A 10,621-nucleotide genomic window follows, 5' to 3' on the forward strand; every position below is an offset into this window, starting at 1 on the left:
ATGGCACCCCTTGATCCCCCATCCTAGTATGCATGGCACCCCTTGATCACCCATCCTTGTATGCATGGCACCCCTCTTCCTGGTATGCATGGCACACCTTGATCCTGGTATGCATGGCACCCCGATTCCCCCAACCTGGTATGCATGGCACCCCTTGTTCCCCCATCCTGGTATGTATGGCACCCCTTGATCCCCCATCCTGGTATGCATGGCGCCAATTGATCTCCTATCCTGGTATGTATGGCACCCCTTGATCCCCCATCCTGGTATGCATGGCACCCCTTAATCCTGGTATGCATGGCACCCCTTGAGCCCCCATCACTCTGCCCACAAAAAAAAATAAAGAATCATACTCCCCTCCTCTCTCCTTCAGTGCTGCGTTCCGCTCTGCTGCTGACACTCACTGTGAGCCGCGCATAGCAGGGTTTGCATGGCGTCCCTGCCATGCACCCTCACACAGCGTGCACACTGTAGCTGCAGTGCTGCTCCTGCTGCGCTCGGCGGTCAGTGTGCACGCTATTAAAGACCATGAATATTCACTACAACCCATGGGAGTGGGTTGTAGCGAATATTCATGAGCTTTAATAGTGGGCACACAGACCGCCGGCTGCAGCAGGAGCCGAGCTATGGTTACAGTGGGCACGCTATTAAGGAGAATGAATATTCCCTGCTCCCCACGCCCATGGGCGTGGGGAGCAGGGAATATTCATTTTCTTTAGCAGCAGGCACAGTGTAGGCTGCAGCAGGCGGCTGCTACCTCCTGTGCCCCGCTCTTCCCCCGCTGTCGCTCACCCCCAGCCCCCCACCAGCCACAGAACATATGTTCGGACTTTAAGGCGCACCACCCACTTTCCTCCAAAAATTTTAGAGGAAAAAAGTGCGTCTTATAGTCCGAAAAATCCGGTATACCTCTGCAGATATTGAAGGAGCCTCTTAATGTAGTATAAGCTATACTGTTGGTTCACGCATTGTGACTTTATTTATAGATATCTTGGCTGATAACTATTTGCCAAAACTATGTTTGGTTTAATTTTTTCCTCCTGTGAGTGGTTGTAGTACCTAGGATCATCTAGGGATAATTAGGGTGATACGACAGAAAGTGGGGGTGCCACAACTTGCGCTCTTTTAGGGTGTAAACCTCAGCGGAAAGGAAGGGTAAATAATGAGGGATAACAAATAGGGAAAGGATTGAGGCTCCATCCCCACCTCCCCTACCTGCCTTTAACCCCTGATTTAATTTATATGGCCTCGGAATTACATACATTTTTTTCATTTCTATAGTGCCAATTTGTAAAATTTGAACGGGAACATATGTAGTAGTTCCTTTTTAATAAGGTATAAATAAAGTATATACATTTTAATGGAGATTTTTCTTTGTGAGACAAATTTACATACACACAGCTCTACTACATATGCACATTTACATACATACACAGCTCTGCTACATATGATAATGTCTGTAAAATGCTGTGGAATATGTTAGCACTATATAAGAATAAAGATTATTATTATTATTATTATATGCAAATTTGCATACAAAAACACTGTGTACACATTTCCCCATTTTGCAGTTCCTTCCAGGTCATGTGAATGATTACATGATGGGAAAGGTCCTTGAGCTAGTCAGGTGGAAGGTTTTTTAGCTGCTCACTCAGGACGTGCAGCCTCTGTACCGGTCCTGGTACCTTCCCCTCCTGCTCAGCACCAATCAGTTATATACAGGTGGGGCTGGAGGAGAGAGAGCAGTACTCTCAGTGATCAGGAAAGACACTGTCTCAGCATTCTCCTCTGTCATGAGATGCTGCCTCCAGTTTATAAGACACACTTATTAACAAGATATTTTCATGATAAAAATGTCTTATAGGCCAAGAAATATGATACGTTCTAAAGTGATTTCCCTTTCTCATTTATTAATACAATGTCTGTTAAATCTCTTTGTACAATGTGTCAATAACACATATAGTTTATCTAAGTCTGAATTATTTTTGATGGTCAACAAAATACAATTTTCCAGTAATTCATTTTTCACACTCTAGGTATGACAATGGCTTCTCTGTGTGGGATTTTTTACTTTTAAAGTGTGGTCCACTACATGGACAACCCCTTCTCAATCCTCATGTTTGGTCGTGTTAAAATAAAAGCACTGATACAAACCTCCCATGGAGGCGTCGTTCAAGCGGTGTCATCACTTGCGTTCCTGGGGCTCATGTGAGGTTGTTATGTCACGTGAGTTCTTCAGCCAATTAGTGCTGGCGTGATTGTCCCCATCTTCAGACAAATTGAACATCAAGAAGTCAGAGAGCAGCCGCAGCCCTGGCTTCCTGTTGATGTTCAATGCATCCGAAGGCAGGGATAGTGAAGCCGTCGCTGATTGGGCACAGGACTCATGTGATGTAACAACCTCACATGAGCCCCGGGAATGCGATTGCCGACAAAGCTGGAATGGTGAATATGAGTGTTTTTATTTTAACGAGCCAAATATGAGGAATGACAAGGGATTTCCCTAATCGTGGACAACCCCTTTAAGAAAGTACAATTTTCGATTAAAACATTTCCAACATTCTGAATATGAAAAAGGCTTCTCCCTTGTGTGCCTTCTCTGATGTTTTTTAATAGTTGATTTCCGTGTAAAACATTTCCCACATTAAAAACATGAAAAAGGCTTCTCCCCTGTGTGAACTCTTTGGTGACTAAGAAGAGACGATTTCTTCACAAAATATTTCCCACATTCTGAGCATGAAAAAGGTGTCTCCCTGTGTGGGTTCTCTGGTACATAACTAAACCTGATTTCTGGTTAAAACATTTCCCACATTCTGAACATGAAAAAGGCTTTTCCCTGTGTGGATTCTCTGGTGTCTATCAAGATGCGATTTCTGGTTAAAATATTTCCCACATTCTGAACATGAAAAAGGCTTCTCCCCTGTGTGGGTTCTCTGGTGCTTAATCAAATCAGATTTCTGGATAAAATATTTCCCACATTCTGAACATAAAAAAGGCTTCTCCCCTGTGTGGATTCTCTGGTGTCTATAAAGATATGATTTCCGGTTAAAATATTTCCCACATTCTGAACATGAAAAAGGCTTCTCCCCTGTGTGGATTCTCTTGTGGCTATAAAGATTTGATTTTCGGTTAAAATATTTCCCACATTCTGAACATGAATAAGGCTTCTCCCCTGTGTGAGTTCTCTGGTGACCAAGAAGAATTGATTTTTTCCCAAAACATTTTCCACATTTTGAACATGAAAAAGGCTTCTCCCCTGTGTGAGCTCTTTGGTGACTAAGAAGAGATGATTTATTCCCAAAACATTTCCCACATTCTAAACATGAAAAAGGCTTCTCTCCTGTGTGGGTTCTCTGGTGGTTAATAAAATGTGATTTATAGTTAAAACATTTCCCACATTCTGAACAGGAAAAAGGCTTCTCCCCTGTGTGACTTCTCTGGTGTATAACAAGATTCCATTTCTGGATAAAATATTTCCCACATTCTGAACAGGAAAAAGGCTTCTCCCCTGTGTGAGTTCTCTGGTGTATAACAAGATTCCATTTCTGCATAAAATATTTCCCACATTCTGAACAGGAAAATTGTTTCTCCCCTGTGTGGGTTCTCTGGTGCTTAATCACATCTGATTTCTGGTTAAAACATTTCCCACATTCTGAACAGCAAAAAGGCTTCTCCCCTGTGTGAGTTTTCTGGTGCTTAAACAAATTTGATTTCCGGTTAAAACATTTCTCACATTCTGAACAGGAGTATGCCTTCTCACCTATGTGAGTTCTCTGGTGTCTAGCAAGATCTGATTTCTGGTTAAAATATTTCCCACATTTGGAACAAGAAAATCTTTTCTCCACAGTGTGAATTTTTTGATGTTTAAGAAAAGGCTTTTCGAAGTGAATATTATTTCCAGATTCTGAATGTGAAAATGGCTTCTTTGCTTTAGGAGCAATTTGTTTTTTAATTCTTATTTTTTTACTTTCATTTTCCTTAGCAGTCGGTAATGAATCAGAAGACGAGACCTGTTTCAAAGCATCAGATGACAGATCTTTGCTGTGAAGGGATGATAGTATGTCTGGAGTAATGGCATTCACTTCAATTGTATCCTGTGGGATATCGAGATCATTTGATTTAAAATTTGAAGATGTCATCTGTCCCTCTGATCTCCTGGTACAGTCATCTGCCAAGAATAAAACCAATTATTTTTGAATAAAATATCCTTGAATTTTATATTGTTCAACATTTCTACTTGAACTGTCTGTAAAAACGGCCAGTTATGTAAAAATATAGAATTATTCACAAAGACAATGACAGTTCACAGTCTAATATAAAACCTCATAGGATGAACCAGTAGAGCGTGGTGTTCAACTGTTTTTTCATTCTGCCTTTCAAATATGGAATAAAAAGCCACCAAACAATGTTATGTAGGTGAAAATTATAGCAATAACAACTTCTACTGATCTCACCAAAAACAAGTCCCCACTCAGGTCCATCACCTGTCAATGGAAAAACAGAGGTTTCCACATTATTAGTGACTAAAAGGCTCTTAAAAAGAAACATGGCTTCCATAAACCAATCCAGCAGGATCCGCTCTCCCAAAGTCAAATCTCCCCCTCACTTCTGAGCCTTGCAGTGTGCCCAAGCCACATTTAGCATCCATGTATTTGACATTACTATAGTGAGAAGAACCCACTTAATTGATGGTGTGTGTCTCCTGGAGCACAATCTGGGTAATATGTGTTGGGCAATAAAATACTATTTAGCAATTTTCACTCTCCAACATCCACTACATGCTAATTTCTAGAAAGAGCCTGTGGAGTCAAAATAGTCACTACTCCTAGGGGATTTCTACTGCTCTGGTCTTCTGTCATTTTGTCATATTAGGGCTTCTTCAAAAGGGGTGTCCCATCTCCTTTGTGACCTGCTCCTGAGACATCTGCTTCTGTCACCAGGCGCTGTCTTATTCATTCTGCAGGTGGTACTAGTAATGAAGGTGTCGGAGCAAGAAGCTCTAGGCGGCCCAGGCTCTGCCCAGCCACTAAGATTAGGGTGCCTGAGACCTACAGTGGTGGCCAAAGGTATTGGCACCCCTGCAATTCTGTCAGATAATACTCAGTTTCTTCCTGAAAATGATTGCAATCACAAATTCTTTGGTATTATTATCTTCATTTAATTTGCTTGCAAGGAAAAATCACAAAGGAGAATGAAGCAAAAATCAAATCATTGATCATTTCACACAAAACTCCAAAAAAGAGCCGGACAAAAGTATTGGCACCCTCAGCCTAATACTTGGTTGCACAACCTTTAGCCAAAATAACTGCGAACAACCGCTTCCGGTAACCATCAATGAGTTTCTTACAATTCTCTGCTGGAATTGTAGACCATTCTTCTTTGGCAAACTGCTCCAGGTCCCTGATATTTGAAGGGTGCCTTCTCCAAACTGCCATTTTGAGATCTCTCCACAGGTGTTCTATGGGATTCAAGTCTGGACTCATTGCTGGCCACCTTAGAAGTCTCCAGTGCTGTCTCTCAAACCATTTTATAGTGCTTTTGGAAGTGTGTTTTGGGTCATTGTCCTGCTGGAAGACCCATGACCTCTGAGGGAGACCCAGCTTTCTCACACTGGGCCCTACATTATGCTGCAAAATTTGTTGGTAGTCTTCAGACTTCGTAATGCCATGCACACGGTCAAGCAGTCCAGTGCCAGAGGCAGCAAAGCAACCACAAAACATCAGGGAACCTCTGCCATGTTTGACTGTAGGGACCGTGTTCTTTTCTTTGAATGCCTCTTTTTTTCCCTGTACACTCTATGTTGATGCTTTTTCCCAAAAACCTATACTTTTGTCTCATCTGACCAGAGAGCTTTCTTCCAAAACGTTTTAGGCTTTCTCAGGTAAGTTTTGGCAAACTCCAGCCTGGCTTTTTTATGTCTCGGGGTAAGAAGTGGGGTCTTCCTGGGTACCCTACTATACAGTCCCTTTTCATTCAGACGCCGACGGATAGTACAGGTTGACACTGTTGTACCCTCGGACTGCAGGGCAGCTTGAACTTGTTTGGATGTTAGTCGAGGTTCTTTATCCACCATCCGCACAATCTTGCATTGAAATCTCTCGTCAATTTTTCTTTTCCATCCACATCTAGGGAGGTTAGCCACAGGGCCATGGGCTTTAAACTTCTTGATGACACTGCGCACGGAAGACACAGGAACATTCAGGTCTTTGGAGATGGACTTGTAGCCTTGAGATTGCTCATGCTTCCTCACAATTTGGTTTCTCAAGTCCTCAGACAGTTCTTTGGTTTTCTTTCTTTTCTCCATGCTCAATGTGGTACACACAAGGACACAGGACAGAGGTTGAGTCAACTTTAATCCATGTTAACTGGCTGCAAGTGTGATTTAGTTATTGCCAACACCTGTTAGGTGCCACAGGTAAGTTACAGGTGCTGTTAATTACACGAATTAAAGAAGCATCACGTGATTTTTCAAACAGTGCCAATACTTTTGTCCACCCCCTTTTTTAGGTTTGGTGTGGAATTATATCCAATTTGGCTTTAGGACAATTCTTTTTGTGTTTTTTCATTGAAGACAAATTAAATGAAGATAATAATACCGAAGAATTTGTGATTGCAATTATTTTCAGGAAGAAACTGAGTATTATCTGACAGAATTGCAGGGGTGCCAATACTTTTGGCCACCACTGTATAGTACCATCCAGTCTGGCAGTATGGGTGTGTGTGCTGTCCAGCTTGAGTAATCAGCTTCCTGCTTTAGCCAGCTGGAAAGCACCACACCCTAGTAAAGCTCAGAGCATATTGCTGGAAGCTGCCAGATACAGCCTTGTTCTCCTCTGGTTCAGTCCTCTGTACTCATCTCACAGCTTGTGTATTTGTTTCCTGTTGTGACCCCGGCCCATTTACTGACCACTCTTGTGTCATCTGATTTTGTATTTTCTCTGCCCTCCTGATTCTGACTCGGCTACCTGACTATTCTTCTTGCCAAGTCACATCACAGAGAATAGCAGGTAACACCGTGGCCCAAGCTTAGGGGTCTCTGTGTAAGTCCTTGTTCATCACCCTTTAATGTTTAAAGGGTGATGAACTAGAAAATTCCTGAGATCTGGAAAACGGGGTGGATAGTGCCAAGCCTGTTCGTAGGAGCCATCTTTTGAGCTGCCAGGTGACCACGAAAAGTGCCCTAATACATTGTGTCTGCAAACTATTCCAGCAAGATCTGCATTCAAATAGCTAAATCCTTCCTTTCTTAACCTGCCATGTGTCCAGACAGTAGTGTACAACCGTATATAGGGTATTGCCAAATTCAAGAAAAGTTGGAAAATAATTTGTAAAAGTCCATTTGTTTCTATTATCCTTTGTGAAGAATTCCAAAGTTCTCACCACATAAAGTGTCACACATCAGATGTGAAAATTGGGGCCTAATTAGGAACACAAAACTGGCTGCAGGAAGTGGTTAAATCAGAGTATTTTGGGCATTAACTACTGTCGTCAAAAATTGAGGCATTTGGTTTTTATACTTTGAGAAAGGCGCCGATCCGGCACAGAAACGTGTTGGTATTAATAAAAGCCGTCTTGGAATCCCAAGCCTCTTCATTCCTGCAGCGCAGCCTGCCTAAACGTGCCAGCTTCCATTTTTTTGCCTAGTCAAAAATTGTGGGTATAGACAATAACACATCTACTAAAATGATCAAACTGAACAGTCTTCATCAATAAAAGATGAGTAACTAGTGGTGAAACCTCCCTGGCGTAATTAGAGTATGGGGCTCGGTGGCTCATGGCAATCTAAACCATCGTAAGGGACAATATTATCTATCAGATGAGTTTCATGAAGAAATATTAGACATTCAAGGAGACCTTTTTATAATAGTGCAGAGTTGAGGTATCTTAAATTTAGATCTAAGGCATTTGGAAGAGGCAATGGAGACCTTTTTGAAAGACTACAAGGGAGTTACAGAGTCACATAAGTGAGGCCGGCTGATCCCATCACAATCAAACTATTACACAGAATGAACCTATAAAAAATAGACATAAAATAAAAAAAAATGTTACATTCCCAACATCAACATATGTATGAGGGGAGAGCTCCAACACTAAACTGGAGTCGCACTCATTTATGGTGGACCATTGGAGCTACTATGAGTCCTGACCAGAAGAGTAGAGAAAGTATTAGTGCTCCCATTTCAGGAGAGATTGTGCAGTAATCTGAATTCCTTAGGATTGAAAATATAATGTAATTTATGACGTGGAGTGAATCCATGAAACCAGGGCTCGAGCCAACACATCTCCTGCAGGCGTGAATAAATGTATATTACAGCCATCAGCCACGCACAGCTTAGAGATATATCATGGCACAGGTGTAATGTTTTTTATGCAGTTTATCACATTCCTGTTTGAAGTTAGTTGGTTTTAAAAGAAATTGAAAATTTAAGATAAAGGTAAATTCTATTGTTATTGTACAGAAATTCACACTTGGCCCTCACTGCACATTTAATGTTATCAATCACAAAAAGTGAAGTTTGGCCAGAAAGACTGGACCTGGTCTTGTAGGGACCATATGAGGACATTCAGCAACACAGAAGGGAGAGAAGGTAGATTCATCCAATAAGATATCAGGGTTCTAGGAAGCCAACACCATCATTACCCTCCACTTTCTGTAATAATATTTTTCTTCAAGTGATTTTCTAAATTATCAGCACATTCTACGTACGCTGTCATTTGGCTTTTCAGTTTATAGATCTGGGCAGGTAAGGGTCAGCGACTTCTAATTTCAGTTAGAAGGTGTATCCTCCAGGTTGTAAGTTCTAGAGAAAATGGCTTTTAATGCCCAAAGTCATTTGAACAGTTTTTGGTGGAGCAGAATATTGTGGTCTAGGGGTAAAATGGTGATCACACGATTGTAATACGGCCGGATTACACCACCGATAAAGCAGAAACAGACAGCGACGGAGAAGGATCTGTGACTTCTCAGCATTTAGTGGTTACTACTCACCTGGGAGGTTATCTGTAGTAATCTCCTCTTTACACCACTCATCACCCCTCACATATGTCTCTGTAGTATTAATATGGGTCAGATCTTCACCCTGAAAACAAATATTGTAAAAGTCACAGACAGATGAGAAGTCACATCTATGATTAGCACTAATCCTGCCATCTCCACCCTTCTCATTACACAAGTATAAAACATATAATACTGGTGGATAAAACAAGACTGAACACAAGACCTTCACAGCCGTCTACACATCATAGGGGAGATCTCATGACACCTTCTCTCCATCTACCTGATGATCCTGAGGAACATTGGGATCTTCTTGTTTACAGTCATGTGGAAGAAGAGGATGGGGACATCTCTCTGGTGTTGTCCTCTTGCTGGATAGATCTGGAAGAAACACATACAGGGACTGAATTCATTCTTTACATACAGATAATTATAGGCCATGTGTATTTAGTCCTGTCTCTTACCTGGTGATGTGAGGGGCTGGGGAACCTCCATCATGACGTCTTTGTACAAATCTTTGTGTCCTTCTAAATACTCCCACTCATCCATGGAGAAATAGACAGCGACATCCTGACACCTTATAGGAACCTGACACATACAATGATACCGTCATCCCCCGATCCTTTCATAGCGTTACTGTATAATGTCCCAGAATTCCCAGCAGTGTCACCTCTCCAGTCAGCAGCTCAATCATCTTGTAGGTGAGTTCTAGGATCTTCTGGTCATTGATGTCCTCATGTATCAGGGGGTGAGATGGAGGCCCCGTGATTGGGCTCAGGAGTCTTCCCCATCCCTCAGACACAGGGTCCTGACAGAGCTCACTAGAGGTCTTCTTCACTACTGTGTAATCCTGGTTATGGAGAGACACATTAATAAATCTCACTCCAGACATTTCCAGAGTCCTCACCTCTCCAGTTCTGTCCATCTGTTATTCCCATAGATAAGAATGATGTAATGTGACGTCATCAGAATCTCTCACCTCTCCAGTAAGCCGGAAGAGGATCTCTAGGGTGAGGTGTAATATCCTCTCCGCCATCTTGTCTCTGTCCATATCCATCTTTGATGGGTAAATCAGGAAAATTCTCTTATATAGAAGATCTTCACTGAGAGGATCTGATATTGTAGAGACCTGAATAAGAATATGAGCCGATGTAACATCATAAAAATCCTGTGTAATAATCCAATTACTGGAGATAATTAGGGAAACATATGAGGAGATTTATTATTTTACAGTATTTAGTTTTATTCTTTACATCTACTAATAAAACCTATATATTTTAGGCCACAGACAACAAGCAGTTTCTTCCTTGGAGTCTGCAGCTGAATACGTTTCTCATAGACTTATCTTCCATAAAGTGAATTCTCTAATCATTTACTGACACTGGAATAGGCATTAGCAATACCGCAGGAGATATTCATTACACGTAACATGAGAAATAACTACTTCATGAAGTGGATGACATCTTTATCTTCTACTATGGCTCGGGAACATATTTGGTCAAAGTCAGTCACTGACTACATCATCCCCGGCCGTCTATATGAATTTTAAGTCTTTTGGGCATCAAAACATAGATGTACACTGCAGGGTTGGCACAAGTGCGGCTGCAACAAAAACCCTGGCAGTTT

The 10,621-nt window shown here is 41.7% G+C and overlaps 1 protein-coding gene across 1 annotated transcript; it reads right to left on the bottom strand.

Moving 5' to 3' along the window:
- Positions 1-940: 940 nt before the first annotated feature.
- Positions 941-10,389, bottom strand: LOC141176175 (uncharacterized). Its single transcript, XM_073660170.1, has 7 exons — positions 10,376-10,389; positions 9,975-10,182; positions 9,666-9,845; positions 9,460-9,583; positions 9,279-9,376; positions 8,990-9,080; positions 941-4,168 (listed from the first exon to the last, which is right to left on the bottom strand). Exons 1-7 carry the CDS (start codon positions 10,387-10,389, stop codon positions 2,778-2,780), a joined length of 2,106 nt encoding a protein of 701 aa, XP_073516271.1. The 3' UTR covers positions 941-2,777.
- Positions 10,390-10,621: the final 232 nt, after the last annotated feature.

The sequence above is a fragment of the Phyllobates terribilis genome, unplaced genomic scaffold (genome assembly GCF_046119375.1).
Source record: "Phyllobates terribilis strain yellow unplaced genomic scaffold, ASM4611937v1 Scaffold_17__1_contigs__length_24005725, whole genome shotgun sequence".
Lineage (NCBI taxonomy): Eukaryota > Metazoa > Chordata > Amphibia > Anura > Dendrobatidae > Phyllobates > Phyllobates terribilis.

Bases quoted from the DNA above. Each gene is read 5' to 3' on its own strand.
- LOC141176175 (XM_073660170.1), bottom strand. The intron at 9,846-9,974 runs GTGAGAGATTCT...CTCCATAACCAG, and splicing joins TCTTCCGGCTTACTGGAGAG to GATTACACAGTAGTGAAGAA. The intron at 9,081-9,278 runs GTAGATGGAGAG...ATTTGTTTTCAG, and splicing joins ATGTTCCTCAGGATCATCAG to GGTGAAGATCTGACCCATAT.